The 21,268-nt window shown below is 43.6% G+C and overlaps 1 protein-coding gene across 1 annotated transcript in view; it reads left to right on the plus strand.

Moving 5' to 3' along the window:
- LOC143934028 (sulfotransferase 2B1-like) overlaps positions 1 to 21,268 on the plus strand; it is a 125,141-nt gene that overhangs the window by 77,312 nt on the left and 26,561 nt on the right. Inside the window, exon 4 of the mRNA XM_077457268.1 lies at positions 19,495 to 19,621. Coding sequence (XP_077313394.1) covers positions 19,495 to 19,621 — 127 coding nt within the window. The remainder of the gene's footprint in view (positions 1 to 19,494; positions 19,622 to 21,268) is intronic.

Raw genomic sequence — 21,268 nt, forward strand, 5'->3', positions numbered from 1 at the left:
CTGGCTTCAGGCCCATAATCCCTGCATCAACTGGGCTACAGGGGAGATCAAGTTCCAGTCCAGCTACTGCCAAGAGCACTGCCTTCGTGTGAATTCTGTTGTGCCCTCTACCCTTCTTTGCCTTGATTCTGATCAGGACTTATGCCAGCTGGTGCCTGAACCATACCATGAATTTTTTGATGTTTTCAGCAAGCAAGGAGCAGACACACTTCCACCTCACCGCCCCTATGACTGCCCCATTGAACTTCTTCCAGGAGCTGAGATCCCATTTGGGCGTATCTTCCCCCTGTCTGAAAAGGAGCAGGAGGCCTTAAAGGTTTATATTACAGAAAACTCGGAGAAGGGGTTCATTCGTCATTTCACCTCCCCAGTCGCTGGAATATTTTTTGTGACCAAGAAAGACCAGTCGCTCCGGCCCTGCGTGGACTATTGTGAGCTTAACAAGATCACGGTCAAGAACCGTTACCCTCTTCCTCTGATGCCGGAGCTCTTTCAGAAACTGAGATCAGGCACAATTTTCTCCAAGTTGGACTTAAGGGGGGCTTACAATCTGGTTCGCATTCGGGCTGGGGACGAGTGGAAGACAGCATTCAGGATCCGTTTCGGGCATTACGAATACCTGGTCATGCCCTTTGGCCTTTGTAATGCTCCTGCCACCTTCCAGCATCTCATTAATGACGTGTTCAAGGACTTCCTGGACATTTTTGTGATCGTCTACTTGGATGACATTTTGATTTTTTCGGGTTCTCTCGAACAGCATCGGGGTCACGTGCGCAGGGTGTTACTTCGGCTCCGTCAGCATGGACTGTATGCTAAGGCTGAGAAGTGTAGCTTTGAGCAACGGAACATCCAATTCCTCGGGCTTGAGATCGCCCCGGCTGGCATCAAGATGGATCCTCAGAAGGTTTCCGCTGTTCTGGACTGGCCTGCACCTACGGATAAAAAGGGGGTACAACGTTTTGTGGGCTTTGCAAATTTTTACAGAAAATGTATTAAGGGATTTTCCGCCATAATTGCCTCCATTACCCAGTTGACAAAACAGTGTGTACGCTTCCACTGGGGGTTGGAAGCCCAGGAGGCCTTTGAGAGACTCAAAAGACTGTTCACCTCTGCCCCCATCCTCAGCCACCCAGATCCTTCCCTACCATATATTCTTGAAGTGGACGCTTCCGAAGTAGCTGTGGGGGCAGTTGTGTCCCAGAGGCAAGGCGGCAACGATTTGATGCATCCCGTAGGGTTCTTCTCCCGAAAGCTTTCCCCTGCCGAGAAGAATTATGATGTCGGTGACCGTGAATTACTCGCTATCAAATCTGCCTTGGAGGAATGGAGGTACTTGTTGGAAGGTGCAGTTCATCCAGTGCTGATCTACACTGAACACAAGAACCTCGAATACCTGAGGACTGCCAAGTGTCTGAAGCCCCGACAGGCCCGTTGGGCCCTGTTTTTCTCACGTTTCTGTTTCCACATTACTTACCGTCCCGGATCTAAAAATTTGAAACCAGACGCGCTCTCACGTAGGTACGATTGCCCCAAAGACCTTGCTGCTCCAGACACTATACTACCTGCGAGTACCTTTCTACTTGTGCAACCAGACTTGCTGGCGCAGATCAGGGAGGCATCCACTAATTCACCTGCACCACCAGAGGTCACACTGATTTCCAGAGGGGGTCTTCTATGGAAGGAGAGCCAAGTTTTTGTGCCTGAAAGCATCCGGATTAAAGTTCTAGCCCTCCTCCATGATCACCCGTTAGCAGGACACTTTGGGCCCCGTAAGACCTTGGAATTGGTACAGCGTACCTTCTGGTGGCTCGGCCTGAAGGATTTCTGCAAGAAGTATGTCAATTCCTGTCCTGTGTGCATCCGGAGCAAGGCAACAAGGAATCGGGCCTGGGGACTTCTGAAGCCTCTTCCTGCACCTGACCGGCCTTGGAGGATGATCACGATGGACTTTATTGTCGAGCTTCCCTGCTCTGAAGGTTGCACAGCCATTTTTGTGGTTGTAGATAGACTGACTAAGATGGCCCATTTCTTGCCCTTGAAAGGGACTACATCTGCTCCAGAGACGGCCCGTGTCTTCATAAAGGAGATAGTCAGACTGCATGGAGTACCTGCTAACATCGTGTCTGACAGGGGGTCCAATTCACCTCCCGGTTCTGGAGGGCCCTGTGTGAGTGTTTGAAGATCGAGCTGGCTCTGTCATCTGCCTACCACCCCCAGACCAATGGACAGACTGAGCGTACCAACCAGACCCTGGAGCAGTACATTAGATGTTTCACGTCCTTTGTCCAGGATGATTGGGTATCTCTGCTGCCCCTTGCGGAGTTTGCCTACAACAACGCTAGTCACTCAGACACAGGGCAGTCCCCGTTTTTTGCTTATTACGGGTTTCACTTAACCTTTCTGCCTGACTTTCTTCCAGAGTCACCAGTTCCAGCAGTGCAGGACACTGACCTTTCTCAGTCATAACAATCGGGTGTTACAAGAGGCGGTATCCAAAGCAAGAAGGCCTTTGATCGTAAGAGAAGAGGGGAATTGAACCTGCAGGTCGGAGTTCAGGTATGGCTTTCCACAAACAATCTTAAATTAGCCTGTCCTTCTAAGAAACTTGCGCCCAAATTTTTGGGACCCTTTCCTGTAAAGAGAAGGATTAATGAGGTGTCGTATGAGTTGGTCTTGCCTGATTCAATGAGAATCCACCAGGTCTTTCATGTGTCCTGGCTGAAGCCCTCGGTGCCCGATCCCTTCCCGGGTAGAAGTTCCAGACCACCTCAACCCGTTTTTATCGATGCTAGCGAAGAGTATGAGGTGGAGGCTATCCTCGATTGTAGAAGGAGACAAGGTCAGAGACAGTTTTTGGTTAAGTGGAAGGGGTATGGTCCAGAGAGTAATTCGTGGGAACCCGATGATAATTTGCATGCCAACAGACTGGTTCGTGCCTTTTTCTCGGCTCATCCGGAAAAGAGGCACCTTGTGGGCACCCGGAGGTTGCCCCTTGTGGGGGGGCAATGTCAGGGTTTCTCCCGCACGGAACGGGCGGATGCGCGGGTGCGCGTACGTGATGTGCGGTTGCTAACGCGACGTTCGCGTTCGCGCGCCGTGCGTGTGCGCATGCGCGTTAGCGCGGTTTGGCGCCAGTGGGCCTATTTAAAGGAGGCTGTTGCATCTACTCGGTGCTGTTTGTCTGCAGCTCTGTACCCGAACTACCTGCTATCTGCCTGCTGTTGTGATATCTGACCCGGCTACAGTCTGACCTCGCTGACCTCTCCTGCTCTGACCTTGGCCTGCCTGACCTTGCTTTGGACTGTACCTCTGTTGCCGAACCTCTGCCTGCCTGCACTACTCTCTGCCTGCTGTACTCACCTGTCTGCTTATCCATTGTGACCCAGCCCGTCTGACTACTCTTCTGCTGTTCAAGTGTGCTGCACCCGGTTCTTGCTGCCACTGCCTTGCCTGCTGATCGCTGCCTGCCTGTCTGCCAACTTCTCTGCAGTTCCAGCATCCAGAAGCCACCAGCCGCTGCTTCCAGTCAGACACTCCTACCCCGCTGCACTCACGGGGCCACTGTCTCCATTCCAGTGGTCCCTGAACCAGAGCTGTAAGAGAAGTCTTCTTCCATCAAGTCAGGCTCATCACCAGGAACCTAACACAAATGGGATTGATCCTCTTCAAAGAATATTTTTCATACATCAACACCGCAGATAATGCTGGTCTGCCCTCATATATGGCCAGGGAGACCCGCAGAGAGGGTGGTAATTAATACAAATGTCTCTGAAAAATATGCACAAGATAGTACCTGGATGAACTGCAAAATAATAGGACTGTTTTCCAGAACTTAAAGACATAAGGATACAGGTCGGTGAAAGTCCCACCCAGATCACCATTAAAGGAGCCGCACCTACCCACCTTATAGATCAGTTATATAGAGTTGTTATAGATCAGGGAGCTCGGGAGAAAGGCAAAAGATCTTCAAGGGGTTGATGTCCACAGGATCTAATAAAAAAACAAATAGCAGAAAATTGTATGGCCCCATAGACCATAAGATAGCAAACTGCATTTTAAGGGAACACAAAAAGTCGCATAAAAACGAATCATGAGCTTCAAAATATAGAAGTCTCTCACCTCTTCACGGTTTTGGGCTATAGATGTTCAAATTGAGTCACCGACCCGCAATTTAGGACAGGAAATGGAGGGAAAGGAGGAAAGGGAGCAGAGGATTAACCCTCCCGCTCCCAACCACAGCAGACCCACAACGTTCAAACCGAACCAGATCCTATCCACCTTGCAGTATAAAGGATAGACACAGTTATGCAAAGTACAGCCCCTAAGGGCTCACAAACACGTATGCTCAACAAGTGCTCTAACTGAGAACCCACAAAGATGCCTTTTTACCTGACAACAATACACAGGACAAACCTCCCGAGCTTCCAAAAACTCCCAGCCTGTCACATGGCAGGCCAGGTTTAAATAGCCCTCTCCATGGCGCCAAAACGTGACATGTGACGTCACAGCGTCATGGCGCCAAGCAGACACAATAACAGGACGTCCCGGGTCATCAAACTGCCGACGGAACCACTATTGTAATATTGTACCATGTAATGTTTTGTCTGATTAATATAAAAAAATCATATTTTAACAAACGCAACACAGACATTCTGTCCTCTTCCTTTTACAGTGGAAGCTCATTTTCATCACTATAACACGTATAAAAGCTTTGTGCGCATTCCACACCATGCTTGGGTCGGTCACTGAGCCATAGATGTGTGCAAAATATTCAAATATTTGGTCTACAAGCTCTGGTGTATAATTTGGATGATGTAGTATAAAGTTGTTTACATGCCAGAGAAACGTGTTTCGTTGACGTGTGAAATCATCAATAGATATTGTGACAGGAGCGTGGTCCGACCAAGTCGTGGTGTGGATTACAGATGCACTGATTTTTTGTAGTAGCCATTTATCACCAGAAGAAACATGTCTATTCGAGAACAGGATTTATGGTGCAGGGAGAAATAAGTATAATCTCTCTTGGATCCATGGTGACAACTCCATATATAAAATATATCATGGGTGGTAAGGAATTTTATCAAGGGAGATTCTCTTCTTTTTCTGTGGACATGGTGTCCATATTTATGTCAGATAAGTTGAAGTCTCTGCACAGGTGACCCTGTTTTACGGATTGGACAGTACGCATTACTTTGCAAAGGAATCTCACTTGATGAACATTGGGGGCATAGCTGTTGAGTAATGTGTAGTCAATGTTGTTAATGGTGCAGACAAGAATTATGTAGCAACCGTTTGGGTCTGATAGTTCTTGTTTTAGATGGAAGTCTACTGTGTCTTTTACAGCTATTAGGACATCCTTTTTTAGAGGTGTAAGAGGCTTTGTAGGTGTGGAGGTAGTGACTATTCATGCATGAAGGTGTGGCTGATGATAAAAAGTGTGTATCCTGGCACAAATGATGTTGCGTTGTACGTCTTTGGCTGTTTTCCATAATGAATGCCTCTTGGTCGGATGGTTTAATCAATTGGCATGTTGAGTGGCATCTTTGGTGAGGGTTGGGTGTAATAAGGATCTCTAACCACTTCCATACTGCCGCACGACTATATACATCCTCACTTTGAGGACGGATATCATTGTTATGGTAGCAGCTAGCTGCCATAACCCCGATATCGCCGTGTTTGGCCGACGGTCCAGTTTAAGATAAAAGTGGTGTCTGCGGCAGATTGACCACGAGATCACTTTTATCGGTGGCCAGAGAGGGGCCCCCCCTCCCGCCGCCATCCGGTGCCCTCTGCCACTGACCGGAGCCATTGGCAGCGGCGGAGGTGATCCGGTCCATTCAGTAGCTGTGCATAAAGACGAGTGAGGGGAAGATGGCCCACCCATCTCCATGACACTGCAGGGCAGAAGCAACGTCAAAATGTCACTTTTGCCCATAGTTTTTAAAGGGCTATTTAAAAAAAAAATTAAATAACAATTTATTAATTTTTTATTGAATTTTAGTGCAAATATGAGATCTGATGTCTTATTGACCCCAGATCTCATATTTAAGAGGTCATGTCATGTTTTGTTTCTATTACATTCCTTGTAATAGGAATAAAAGTGACACATTTTTTTTTTTAAAAACAGTGTAAAAATAAAAAAATAAAAGGTAAAATAAATAAGAAAAACATTTTTTTTTAAACGTGCCCCGACCTGCCAAGCTTGCATGCAGAATCGAAAGCATACGCGAGTAGCTCCCGCATATGTAAACGGTGTTCAAACCACACATGTGAGGTATCACCACGATCGGTAGGGCGAGAGCAATAATTCCAGCTCTAGACCTCCTGTGCAACGCAAAACATGCAACCTTTTAAATGTCGCCTATGGAGATTTTTAAGGGTAAATGTTTGTCATCATTGCACAAGCAGGCGCAATTTTGAAGCGTGACATGTTGGGTATCAATTTACTCAGTGTAACATTATCTTTCATGATATTAAAACAATTGGGCTAACTTTACTTTGCTTTGTTTTATTTTTTAATTCAAAAAGTGTATTTTTTTTTAAGTGCACTTGTAAGACCGCTGCGCAAATACGGTGTGAAAGAAAGTATTGCAACAGTCGCTATTTTATTCTCTAGGGTGTTATAAAAAAAATTTATAATGTTTGGGGGTTCTAAGTAATTTTCTAGCAATAAAAAACAGTTTTTATCTAGTAAACAACACATCTAAAAAAGAGGCCCGGTCCTTAAGTGGTTAAACAAGTTCGATGAGATGAGTCAAGCATTGAGGTGGTCTGACTGTTTAGTGTGGTGACTTGGGTCTGCTGGAAACCCTGTGTTGACTTTTTCTAGTCCTGGTACTAGAGCTGCGGGAAGAGCAATAATGTTAGTCTTATAAACAACAGTTGAAACGTATTAACCTTTTTAGTTATGCGATTATAAATATCACCATTTAGAAGTTTGAGGAGGAGTGGAAATAAATGGAAGCTGAACTCAGCTAAAACTACATTGGGGGTAATAACAGTCAAATATTGAGAAGAGCTGTAGGATTGTGAAATTGTAGCTGAGGAGAGCTACTGTATTGTGATGTAGGCCCATTTGGGAACATTATCAAAGCTTTTATGAGGTGTATTTTTCCCTTAGTTGTGATGTGAAGTCAATGGTCTGCGTTGTTGTAGAGGTGGATTGGCATCCGTAGGAGGTTCCAGGATGATGCCCCAGGTGTGCAGGAGTTGCATACCATTCTTGAGGTTGTTGATTACGTGCGATTTGGCATTTCTGGTGATGAGCAACGTTGCTGGGTAACGCCACTTGTATTGGATTTTGTGGTTGTGGAGACCTTTGGTGATCAGGTTGAGTTGGCTTCTGAGTTGCAGAGCATATTTGTAGAGGTCTGGGAAGAATTGTATTCCTTCATAAGGTGTGGAAAGTGGCAATTTGGTTCCAGCTCCCGAAAGAAATGAACCCTCATCATCGGTATATCTCTAGGGACTGATGCTGCCAGATGAAGTGGTTTTGCAATTCTGTGTATTCTATTGATGATGATGTCTCATGGAGAGGCATCTGGTATGATAGTGTGCATTAGCTCTTTTGCATATCTGGGAAGATCTGCTGGCCACATGGATTCAGGGATCCCTTGCAGCTTAACGTTATTACAGCGAGAGCTATCTTATAAATCTGCTAGTTTAACCCAAATGCAATCTTGTGCTTCTTTCTTTCATATATATCAATTATGTCATTCACAGTCATGCATTCTTCCATACAGTTTTCAATGTAGGATACTCTTGTCATCCAGATTATGTACAGCCGTGGATATTTTAGTAAACAGTGAGGAGAGATCTGTCATTAATGATGTTTGTAGTGACAGCAACATGTCTTTTAGTAGTATCCATCACTGGCTGGCCTGTGGTGGGGAAATATGCCATGGATGTATGCAGGGCCTGGTTGGACTGCAGGGGATTAAAAGCCTGGGCCTTAACCTGTGCCTGTGTCAGCCGCGGTAGCGTTGAATCCATCCACATTCAGGCCTTATCTGGGCTGCTTGTGAGGGTATCTTCCCCCGGGGCCTGTGTAGGGGATGCAGGGAGAGCTGTAGAGGCTGATTTTCCCTGGATCTCATCAGGGAGATCTGAGTAGACCTTGTGCGGATGCGGCTCGTCAGCATTTTAGGATTGTACTCACTCATCCTCTTGTGGGACATGGTAGTCTGTGATGTCCTGAGTGTCTGTGTCGAGGATGGCAGTAGATTATGGTCAGGATCAGGCCTGTGTCATTCTGAATCTCTCCCTTTGCTGATGAGCTGTGAGATTAAGCATCCATCGTTGGCAGTAAGCAAAGCCCCCCTATTATTATACAGGATTTATATGACAATGGCAACAGTTTACGCAGAGCTTTACAGTATAAAAGGGAGACAATACAGTTACAATACAATAAAATACAATTGGGTAAAGAGGGCCCTGCTCATAAGAACTTGCAATTTAATGGGGGGGGGGGGGGGGGGCAAGTGGTACAAAATGTTGTAGTTGTGAGGAATGAGCTGATGGAAGTGAAAAGACATTAATTAATTGGAGACGTGATAGGCTTTGCTGAAGAGATGAGCTTTCAGGGATCGCCTGAAGGCAGCCAGAGTATGGATAGCTGAACAGATTGAGGTAGAGAGTTCCAGAGGATGGAAGAGGCTCTGGGGAAGTCCTGGAGACAAGCATGGGAGGAGGAAACAAGGGAGTTTGAGAGCAGGAGGTCTTGAGAGTAACGGAGAGGACAGTTTGGGTGATATTTGGAGATAAGATTGGTGATGTAGCTTGGGGCAGAGTTGTGAATGACTTTGTATGTTGTAGTTAGTATTTTGAATTGTATTCACTAGGCGATCAGAAGCCAGTGTAGGGATTGGCGGAGAAGTGTGGCAGACACTGAGCATTTAGTAAGGCGGAGAGTCTGGCAGCATCATTCATGATAGACTGAAGAGGGGATAGCATAGGAAGAGGTAGGCATATGAGGAGGGAGTTGCAATAGTCAAGGCGAGAGATAACAAGGGAGTGATTGGGTAGCTTGGTGGTTTCATTCGTTAAAGCAGAGTTTTAGCCTCAAAAAATAATAATTTAAAAGTCAGCAGCTACAAATACTGTAGCTGCTGACTTTTGATATAAGTACACTTACCTGTCCAGATATCCCGCAATGTTGGCCCCCCAAAGCTATCGGCTGGGGTGCAGGCGCCGCCATTGCAACAAAGGGAAACTGGCAGTGAAGCCTTCAGACTAGTTTCCTACTGCGCATGTGCGAGTTGCGCTGAACATTCTGAATGGCCCCACCTTCTTCTGGAACACACACAGGTACCAGAAGGCAGTGGGGAGGGGGAAGGAGGAGAGGCCGATGCAAATGCTGAGATGATGTACCTCGCCACGGCTGGAATTTTGCTTTAAAAAAGGGGGAATTTTAGAGATGTAACGGAGGTGAAGTCTTCAAAATGTTGACAGCAATTGGTCTTGGGCCTGAAAGGATGAGTCTAGAATTACATCTAGTACACTGGCATAAGGGGAGGTATTGATGGTTGCATTATTGATTTTGATGGAAAAGTCACAAAGAGGGGAACGCAGGCAGGAGGGGAATATTATCAGTTCAGTTTTAGAGACATTTAATTTAAGGAAGTGGTGCGACATCCATGCTGATATGTCAGTTAGTAAGTTATTGATGCTAGAGGAGACTGAAGGAGTGAGGTGAGGAGTAGAGAGATAGATTACCCCTACAGAAAGAGGAAATGGAGAGGAGTAGACAGAGTTGTAGGTAACACTGAAGGAGCGCTGTGATACGTAGGAGGAGAATCAGCACAGAGCAGAATCTTGGAGGCCAAATGAACAGAGTTTATTGAGGAGGAGCGGATGGTCAACAGTATCAAAGGCCGTAGAAAGGTCAAGTAGTAGGAGTATAGAGTAGTGGCCACTGGTTTTTGCAGTTAGTAAATCATTACTGAATTTTAGTTAGGCAGTTTCTGTGAAGTGCTGCAAGAGGGGAGGGAAGGTGCCAGTAGAGAGGGAGAGATTAAAGCTGTGGGTGAAGGAGCATTGGATAAATTTGGAGGGTGACCGTAGTAGTTGCAAGGGAACAGAATCCAAGAGTCAATTGGTTAGGTGGGCATCTGAGAAAAGTTTTGTAACCTCTTCTTTTTTTTACTTAATCATTTTTTTATTCATTTATATAATAATTTAACACCAAGAATAGAGCAATAACAGAAATTACAGTATAAAAAAAAAGCAATTATGAAAAATACTTGCTTCACAACATAAATGTTACAATATTCTAAATTATATCAGACAACAATACTATTTCCTCAGCTACCCAAACCCTCCCACCCTCTTCCTAGCTTCCCCCCATCCCTGCACCATATAAGTGTACTTATATCCACTAATTATACAAAAAAAGAAAAAAAATTTACAAAGGAAGGGAGAAAAAGAGAAAAAAAAAAACAAAAAGAAGAAAAGAAAAAAAAAGAAAAAAGAAAGACAGGGAAAAATATAAATATGTCCCAATTCCCCCTTAAGGGGGATACCCCCTCTCATCTAGCCAGGACTCCCACATTCTAATAAATTTCCCATAATTACCCTGTCGAGTATACATCACTCTCTCATTTCCCACTACTAAATTGACTGTATCAACCCAGCTCTGCAGCAGCGGGGGGTATGTGCCTGCCATTTCTGTGTAATAATTTTTCTTGCCTGGAAAAAGCATCTCAAAACTGGCTCCAGAGTTTCTATCGGGGCTCTGCCCCTCTCCATACTTCCCAGTAAGCAGATCTTAGCCGTTGACTCCAGGGTAGCGTTAAAGATTTTATTTATACTGTCTACTACTTCAATCCATCCAAAACTAAACATTTTTGCTGGAGTGTAGTATACCCTATGGAGCAGAAATAGGTGCAACACCTTCTGTGAGGGAGAGATTGAGACCAACCTTCCTCTTTGCCGGATTTCTCCCCAATCCTCTGTTCTTATTGCCCCTATGTCTCTTTCCCATTTAGCTCTACTCTTAGAAAGTCCTATTCTGCTTATTGTTCTAGCTTCCAAACTAGTATATATTTTAGAGATTAGGCCTTTAGATACATCTGAATTAATTATACTGGTCAAAATTGAAAGCTGAGTCCATTCGATTATTTGTGACCTGAACTGGGTTTGGATCGCGTGCCTAAGTTGTAAGTACTTAAAAAAGGTTACTTATAAAAGGTACTATTTGATATGTTGAATTCTTGTTTTAAATCTGAAAAAGCTTTCAAGGTACTGCCGTCTTATAGCTGTCATAAGCGTCTAATGCCCTGCCTCTCCCATTCTGCTGATTTCTCTATATTACTTAGTTCTGGCAGTTTATTATTGTTCCATAAAGGAACATATTCTGATATCCCCTTATACCCCAGCAAAAGCTTCGCTGTCTGCCAGACTTTTTTAATCAATTTAAACTTTGAGCACTTATGGAAGAATGACTCTGCCTCCAGAACCTCAAGTAGAGAGTTATGCATTGACCTCATCAACATTAAACTCCTATTGGGATTCCCACCCTCATAATCTCCACAACCCCCCAAGTGTTGGAGCTGGGATGCAAGAAAATATGTCCTAGGATGTGGAACTGCCACTCCCCCCTCTTTTAATGGTAACTGCATGGTTTGTAAACTGATCCTAGGCTGACCCTTCTTCCATATCAGGTCTCTAAACAAAGATTCTATTCGTTTAAACCATTTATGGTCTATCCAAACTGGGGAGTTGTGGAAGAAATATAAAATCTGAGGTAACCAAATCATCTTTATTAGGTTACAGCGCCCAGCTACTGACAGAGGGAGGCGGCTCCAAGTATCTCCTTTTTGCTTCCATTTAAGCAACAATGGACTTATGTTATCCCTGAGGTATTGGTTTAGGTCTCTGTCAATCCAGACACCCAGATAATTTTAATTTTCCCACTATTTTTAATTTGGGGATGTCTACACAGGTCTGGTTGCCAAGAGGATCAACTGGCAATAAGGCGGATTTTTCCCAGTTGACAACCAGACCAGAAGCCCGATCAAACTCTCCGACCATTTGTATTACAGTTTTCAGTGAGGACTGGACATCACCTAAAAAAAATAGGACGTCATCTGCAAACAACGATATTTTATCCTCCTGCAACTGTCTCCGAAATCCTTGTATCTTGGTCATTGATCTGGTCTTTATTGCTAGGGGTTCAATTGCAAGGGCAAATAATAAAGGAGACAGGGGGCATCCCTGCCTTGTTCCTCTCTCAAGCCGAAAAAGACATGAGTATTCATTATTAATCTTTACCTTTGCGCGTGGTTCAGTATAAAGTATTTTCACCCACCTAATAAATGAAGAGCCAAAGCCAAAACTCTCAAGTACTCTCCATAAATAATCCCATTCTAGGGTGTCGAAGGCCTTAGGTGTGTCCAAGGCTAACACAGCCCCTGAACCCTCCTCATCTGTTGGAATCTGCATATTTAAGAAAACTCGCCTAATATTAACGCTGGTCGACCTATTGGGGATAAACCCTGACTGATCCGAAGGTATCAGATTTTGTATGTGTCTGTTTAGATGCGTTGCTAGAATTCTAGCAAAAATTTTCACGTCCGTACAGAGAAGAGAGATAGGGCGATAAGATGAAGGTTCTAACGGATCTTTCTCCTCCTTATGAATTACAATGATGTTAGCTTCCGACATTGATGTGGGCAGACCCCCACTGGATAGTGCCCACTCGAAAGTTTTTAGTAATTCCGGGAGCAGAACCTCCCCATATTTTTTATAAATTTCTATGGGGAGCCCATCTGGACCTGGGGATTTCCGATTGGACATCCCAGCTACAGCACAATGGATTTCCTGCAGCGAGATTGGGGCTTCTAACTCTCTTTTAGCCTCTGTTGATAAGGTCAGGGTTGATATTTCCTGAAGTAAATCATCAATTTTCTCCCTCCCTTGCTCTCTATTGGATGTATAGAGAGATTTATAATAATTACTAAATACTTTGATTATCTCTCCTACATCCGTCGTAATCCCTCCTCCTGGGACTCTGACCGCAGAAACAACCGGAGGGGAGGTGTTAGCTCTAATCAAAAAGGACAGCATATGACCGACTCTCTCTCCTTCTCCAAATTGACATTGTTGCTGAAATATTGGTTTATTCTCTGCCTTCCTCATGATGGTCATTTTGTAAGCCCGTTGTCTTTCTAGCCACTCTTTCTGGGTATCAAAGGTTGGATTCATCACATAGGACCTTTCTGCAAGCAGCATCTCTTTTCTAACATCAATCTCCCGCCTTTTAGAAATCCCCTTCACTCGTGCTACCTGTCAAATTGAAAGGCCCCTAAGGTAGGCTTTCAGGGAGTCCCAGGCCACCCCCCACGACGCTGTACCTGTATTCATTTGGACAAATTCTTGCAGTTTTTCTACTATTCCTCCAGAGCTGCCCATCAGTTCTAGCCAAGTTGGATTTATTCTCCACTCGATGCGTTGGGCTTTACCCCCAGCGTTTACAACCAACGACAGTGGGGAGTGATCAGAGACCCCTCTTGGGCCATATTCTACACTCCTTATCAACAGAAATGCTTCACTATTAGCTAAGGCCATTTCAATTCTAGATAAGGTAAGGTGAGTACCTGAAAAACAAGAATATTGGCGCTCTTGCGGATATCGGGTTCGCCATATATCAAATAGTCCCGTTTCAGATAAAAAGCAGGATAAGTGGCCCTCAGCCACTGTGTTAGGACTATTTCCTCTTCAGTAGTAGCCAGTTCAAAGGAGGAGAGTGTTGACTGTGCTGTTAGACAAGGTGTATTAAGTGAGGAAAATGTATGCACAGCGCCGATGTCCTCACATATTGCATTAACCTTGTCTTTGAAGTGATTGGCAATCTCTTTGGCAGTGAGTGAGTTAGTGGGTAGTAGGGGTGGAGGACAAAGCAGAGAGTTGGAGGTAGAGAAGACCCAACAGGGACTGGATGACAAGGTATTAATAAGAGAGACAAAGTAGGTTTGTTTGGCAACATGGGGACAGGAATTGTATTTCAGAAGGGCAGATTTATATAGGGTAAAGTCCTGCAGAGATTTATTTTCATGCCACAGTCGTTCAAGAGCCCTTTAATATCACTTTAACATTTTACCCACAAATGAAAACACATTCGCTGAATAGAGTTTTGTTTAAAAAGGACAAAATATTTGTTTTTTTTATCATAAATAATTTATTTTATTATGGTATAATGAATTATTTATTTCCAAAGTGTTCAGAAAGACTTAGGCTAGGTTCACATTACTGTCATCTGAAATTGCACTAATGGGAACCAGGCCCTACAGCCCCAGGCTGCTATGTGCTGCTTCACCAAATTTTATTTCAGGAAGTGCAATAATAACTCTAGCCAAAATAATTTGATCCCCCTTCTTGGCACTACACATCCCATAATTCTTAGCCTTATGCCCCAATGATAGCCATTATAAATATCTTGGAGGAGGAGGAGCAGAGGTATGTTCTGAATGTATATAGTGTTCTCTGGCTGCTTGTGCATGTCAGGGTAGGTAGTGTCCTGATATAGGCCTGTAATACTTTCATAGAACATGAACAAATGGATGGATCCATAGGACCCTGCAAGGAACCACTTAAAAAACGGAATGGGGTCACTGAAAGAAATGCTAAATTCATGTTTTTTGCCAGTTTAAATGATTCTGTTGAACCATGCTGGCCCAAATTAACTATGATCTTTACAATGGTATGTGAACATGTTCATTGCTGTATAAACTGCATGTAGCAGAGGAAGGACCCTTTTTTTGACCCCCAAAAAACAAGGCTCCTGATGGGGGTAAGGCACACTTAGGTCCACCTAACTAAAAGACCCGGTGGATTCTGCTCCTTGTGGCCAGCCAAGTAGACCAATAAATACTAGGGGTGGGGCTCTGCTGAAGAAAGACCCCCCAAAGCAGGGGATGAAGGGACCTAATAGCCACACATCCTTCCTCTGGACTTCACGTTAGATCCAAATACCTACACCCTTCATCCTGAGTGAAGAATGAAAACACCTAAATAAGTGCAGTGGAAAGAAAGGGACGGGCTGGATACTGCCTCCTAAAGTGATACAACTCCATCCCGAATTATATATAGAAAAAAAGGAGAAATAGCCCATGGGACTTTAAATGAGTAGATCACTGAGGTCATGACAATTAAGTAGAGTAAATTTAATTAAAATGTATTACAATTCCAAAGACATAATCATAAAGGAGCGTAAAATCATCATCAGTCATAATACATATTGATACAATTTGGAAAGTACATAAATATACATAAACATCTTTTGAACTCGACGCGTTTCGCAAGCTCTGCTCGCTTCATCAGGAGTAGATGTATACATGATTATCTAAAAAAATAGTAGAAATCAGTAAAATGTAAAATTCAGTGATTGCTTGAAGTTGGAGAAAAAGCATGTGACCTCAAATGAGGTACCCCATACTTACATTATGGTTGGTTAATCCAAAAAAGCTGATCCCAAATGGAGACCATGGAGACTGATCCAACCAGGAGCTGAAGAGGCATGACCCACATCAAGCAATCGGGGACCCAGCAGGGGGCCGACCATGGCAAAAAGAAGAGTTGAACACAGCATGTGTATGTTTTCTGAATTGTCTCATTAGCCATACATATCATGACAACTATAATAAAGGTATATATTAGACATGTGCAGAGTAAAATATTTCGTTTCGGAATTTCGTTTTCGTCCGAAAACTTAATTTATTTAGTTACTCCCGAAATTCGTTTTTATTTATTTAGTTTTTCGTTCAAAAATTGCATTCGTCCGAAAATCCTCATGAATTACGGTCGAATCTGTCTTTGAAGGCTTATGGTGTCTGTCGAATGTATAAAGAAGATTCGACGGAGCTAGTATATAGCATACTTTAGAACCCTATTAAAGTCTATGGGACTCCAACGTTCAAAATCTAAAGTGCTCATTTTAAAGGCTAATTTGCAAGTTACTGTCCTAAAAAGTGTTTGGGGACCCGGGTCCTGCCCCAGGGGACATGTATCAATGCAAAAAAAAGTTTTAAAAACGGCCGTTTTTTCGGGAGCAGTTATTTTAATAATGATTAAAGTGAAACAATAAAAGTGTAATATTCCTTTAAATTTCGTAGGGGGGGTTGTCTATAGTATGCTTGTGAAGGGGCGCATGTTTCTGGTGCTTAAAACTGTCCCTGCACAAAGTGTCATTTATGCAGGAAAAAAAGTCCTTTAAAATCACTCGCAGCTATTATGAATTGTCGGCTCCGTAATACAGAGAACACTCATTGAAAGTCATTGATAAAAAAATAAATAAAAAAAAAAGCGTGAGGGTCCCCCAAATTCAATTACCAGGCCCTTCATGTCTGGTATGGATATTAAGGGGAACCCTGCCTCAAATTTAAGAAAAAATTTGACGTGGAGTTCCCCCTAAATATCCATAACCAGACCCTTCAGGTAATCCACTCTTGCTATCCAGCGACGGACGGTCATCTCTCCAGCGATGGCTCATCTCATCCAGCGCAGCGAATGCTCCATCCTTCTTCTGTCTCCGTGGAGGAGACACTGGAGGCATTCCGGCGGCTGACGTTTCTTATATACGGAGGGCGGGGCCACCCGTCACCTGACCCCGCCCCCCTCTGACGCAAGGGGAAACCCGGGGTTCCCCGTGACGTATGGGTGAACCCGCCCCCCTCTGATGTAACGGAAACCTGCCTGTGTTACATCAGAGGGGTGCGGGGTCACCCATACGTCACAGGGAACCCCGGGTTTCCCCTTGCGTCAGAGGGGGGTGGGGTCAGGTGACGGGTGGCCCCGCCCTCCGTATATAAGAAACGTCAGCCGCCGGAATGCCTGCAGTGTCTCCTCCACGGAGACAGAAGAAGGATGGAGCATTCGCTGCGCTGGATGAGATGAGCCATCGCTGGAGAGATGACCGTCCGTCGCTGGATAGCAAGAGTGGATTACCGCCGCTGGAATCTTTTTTTTAATTTTTTTATTTTTAATAAAGGAATTTTTCAAAAGTGTGTTTGTTTTATTTAACCATTTTTTACACTTTCTTTGTGAAATGGTAGGGGTACTTTTGTACCCCCTTACCATTTCAAACAGGGGGGGGCCGGGATCTGGGGGTCCCCTTGTTAAAGGGGGCTTCCAGATTCTGATAAGCCCCCCGCCCGCAGACCTCCACAACCACCGGCCAGGGTTGTGGGGATGAGGCCCTTGTCCTCATCAACATGGGGACAAGGTGCTTTGAGGGGTCACAGACCCCCAAAGCATCCTCCCAATGTTGAGGGCATGTGGCCTGGTATGGTTCAGGAGGGAGGGGGGCCGCTCTCTCGTCCCCCCCTCTTTTCCTGCGGCCTGCCAGGTTGCGTGCTCGGATATAGGGTCTGGTATGGATTTTTAGGGGGAACCCTACGTCAATTTTTTTTAAAATTTGACGCGGGGTTCCCCTTAATATCCATACCAGACCTGAAGGGTCTGGTTATGGATATTTAGGGGGAACCCCACGTCAAATTTTTTCTTAAATTTGAGGCAGGGTTCCCCTTAATATCCATACCAGACCTGAAGGGCCTGGTAATTGAATTTGGGGGACCCCCACGCTTTTTTTTTAATTTTTTTAATTTTTTTTTTTATCAATGACTTTCAATAAGTGTTCTCTGTATTACGGGAGCCGACAATTCATAATAGCTGCGAGTGATTTTAAAGGACTTTTTTTCCTGCATAAATGACACTTTGTGCAGGGACAGTTCTAAGCACGGGAAACATGCACCCCTTCACAGGCATACTATAGACAACCCCCCCCCCCCCTACGAAATTTAAAGGAATATTACACTTTTATTGTTTCACTTTAATCATTATTAAAATCACTGCTCCCGAAAAAATGGCAGTTTTTAAAACTTTTTTTTGCATTGATACATGTCCCCTGGGGCAGGACCCGGGTCCCCAAACACTTTTTAGGACAGTAACTTGCAGAATCTTTTTTCTCCGTCAAATCTTTTCTCTGTCGAATATTTTCTCTATATAATCTTGGACTAATAGAGGTAAGGTTAGGCACATTCGACCACAGGTTCTATAGACACATTGTTGTCAGAGTCATGTCGAATCTCCTATTCTATATCGAACTGTTGTAACAATGAAAACGAAAATAAAGCATTTATTTATGTCGGATCTTTCGTTTTTTTCGGATTTTGTGCTTTCGTTATCGTTTGTCAAAACGAAAACAAAAATAGCTGAAATTCGGACGAAAATGCATTCGGACGAAAACGAATGCACATGTCTAGTATATATGTATAGTAGTATACTCAGTAATAACCTATAGATAAAGGTAAAGTATTGCTGTCCTATAATAGAGTCAATGGAATATGGACAGGGATGCAAACAGAAGAAAAAAGGGAACGTGTGAGAGAGAGTGTGAGAAAAGAGTGAACAAGTGAAATAAAAGGGGTGATGGGGAAAAGGAAATAGAAAAATGTGTCTCTTAATGTATCTTAGTAGCCAAATGCACCGTGGTAACCATGGCAGGATCAAGAAGTATAGCCAAATCTATTATAAGTAATTCATAATATTGTAGCAGACATAGTAGTAGTAATGGTATAGATATCTATTTATTGTGCCTTTTTTCTTCTGTTTGCATCCCTGTCCATATTCTCATTGACTCTATTATACGACAGCAATACTTTACCTTTATCTATAGGTTATTACTGGTATACTTACTAATTTAGATACATATATACCTTTATTATAGTTGTCATGATATGTATGGCTAATGGGACAATTCAGAAAACATACACATGCTGTGTTCAACTCTTCTTTTTGCCATGGTCGGCCCCCTGCTGGGTCCCGATTGGTTGATGTGGGTCACGCCTCTTCAGCTCCCGGTCGGATCAGTCTCCATGGTCTCCATTTGGGATCAGCTTTTTTGGATTAACCAACCATAATGTAAGTATGGGGTACCTCATTTGAGGTCACATGCTTTTCTCCAACTTCAAGCAATCACTGAATCTTAGATTTTACTGATTTCTACTATTTTTTTAGATAATCATGTATACATCTACTCCTGAGGAAGCGAGCAGAGCTTGCGAAACGTGTCGAGTGCAAAAGATGTTTATGTATATTTATGTACTTTCCAAATTGTATCAATATGTATTATGACTGATGATGATTTTACGCTCCTTTGTGATTATGTCTTTGGAATGGTAATTAATTCTAATTAAATTTACTCTACTTAATTGTCATGACCTCAGTGATCTACTCATTTAAAGTCCCATGGGCTATTTCTCCTTTTTTTCTAAATAAGTGCAGGGGATACAATAAGGCTGTCACACCTGCGATCATGCCTCTGGTGAGAACTTTCTAGAGGCAGAATCACTATGGAATACACAGAACCTGCTTTCATATTTTGTACTATCACCAGCAAGAAGGTTATGGTTAACCTCTTTAATTCATAGAGTACATTTGTCTGTAAAGTGTAAATGTAATAACTTTATAATAACTTTAGATATTGCTTTCCTGTTGTAGGTGATCTATACCGTACGCAACCCTAAAGATGTGTGTGTATCTTACTATTACTTCTCCTTGTATGCACAATTCATGGAATGCAGGGAAGATTTTCAGGATTTCATCTCACATTTTCTCAGCAATGATGGTAAGAAAAACGATAGCTTATTTTCAGGGAGCATATACTCTTTTAAGTTATTGTAGTAATTTTGGTGTACATTTTTCATTTGTACATACTTACTAATACAAATTTCCTTTTGTGTATTAAAGCCCAACTTAGGCCACCTTGATCTTTATACGTTGTGCAACTAATAACACTATTTCTTCCTCTAGATGTCATCCATTTTATTTCCTACATTTTGTTTATGAATTTCACAAATCTCTGTAACCTAATGAGTTCAAAACGTCTTATAGATGAAACAAGAAAATATTCCTCATCTGTACACTCTATAGTTTTATATGTAGGAAAGATTAGACATGTGCAGACTGAAAAATTTTGTTTCGGAAATCCGTTTTTATATATTTAGTTTTTCGTTAAAAAATTGCATTCATCCGAAAATCCAAATGAATTACGGTCGAATCTGTTATTGAAGGCTTATGGTGTCTGTCGAATGTTTAAAGAAGATTCGACAGAGCAGCAAACTCACTTATGATGCTGCAATCATACATTCCTGGTAAAATAGTTAGACTACAAGCTATAGTAGGATTCTAATGTTGTACGTCTTCTATGGGTTTTTTTTTAAGGCTATTTGCATTGAACACAGGTCATTAGCATTAACAAAAAAAAAAAAATAAGAAAAAAAAAATGTGTGGGGGTCCTCCAAAATTCCATACCAGGCCCTTTGGGTCTGGTATGGATATTAAGGGGAACCCCGTGCCAAAAAAATGGCGTGGGGGTCCCCCTCAAAATCCATACCAGGCCCTTCAGGTCTGGCATGGATTTTAAGGGGAACCCCATGCCAAAAAAATGGCGTTGGGGTCCCCCTCAAAATACACACCAGACCCTTATCTGAGTACGCAACCTGGCAGGCCGCAGGAAAAGAGGGGGGGCGAGAGAGCGCCCCCCCTCCTGAACCGTACCAGGCCACATGCCCTCAACATTGGGAGGGTGCTTTGAGGTAGCCCCTCCAAGCACCTTGTCCCCATGTTGATGAGGACAAGGGCCTCATCCCCACAACCCTGGCCGGTGGTTGTGGGGTTCTGCGGGCGGGGGACTTATCGGAATCTGGAAGCCCCCTTTAACAAGGGGACCCCCAGATCGCGGCCTCCCCCTGTGTGAAATGGCAAGGAGGTACAAAAGTACCCCTACCATTTCACCAAAAAAGGGACAAAAAAGTGTTAAAAATTACAGGAGACGGACTTTGACAATTCCTTTATTAAAGTCTTATTAAAGTCTTCTTTCATCTTCTTTCTTCTGGTCTTCTTCCTTTCTTCATCCTTCGGTTTCTTCCTCCATCTTCTTCTTCTTCCTCCGATCCGCTTCTTCTTGGTCCGGTGTTCTCATCTGGCATCTTCCTCCACGGCGTCTCTTCTTGGTTCTCCAGCTGCTCCGTGCAATGGGAGGCTCCCGCTGTGTGACGCTTCTCTTCTTCTGACAGTTCTTTTATAGCGGAGGGTGGGGCCACCCGGTGACTCCACCCCCTCTGACGCATGGAACCGTGCACAGAAATTGTATGCCAGTCACTTTTTGTAATTTCAAAGTTTTCTATGTTGAACTAAAAAGGAGATAGAGTGAGGGTTGGGGTCCCAGATACCACTGCATATTAATTACTCTTTAGATCCATAAAAAAAAAAA

The sequence above is a fragment of the Lithobates pipiens genome, unplaced genomic scaffold (genome assembly GCF_037356315.1).
Source record: "Lithobates pipiens isolate NorthernLeopardFrog02 unplaced genomic scaffold, aLitPip1_a1.2 Scaffold_27, whole genome shotgun sequence".
Classification (NCBI taxonomy): Eukaryota; Metazoa; Chordata; class Amphibia; order Anura; family Ranidae; genus Lithobates; species Lithobates pipiens.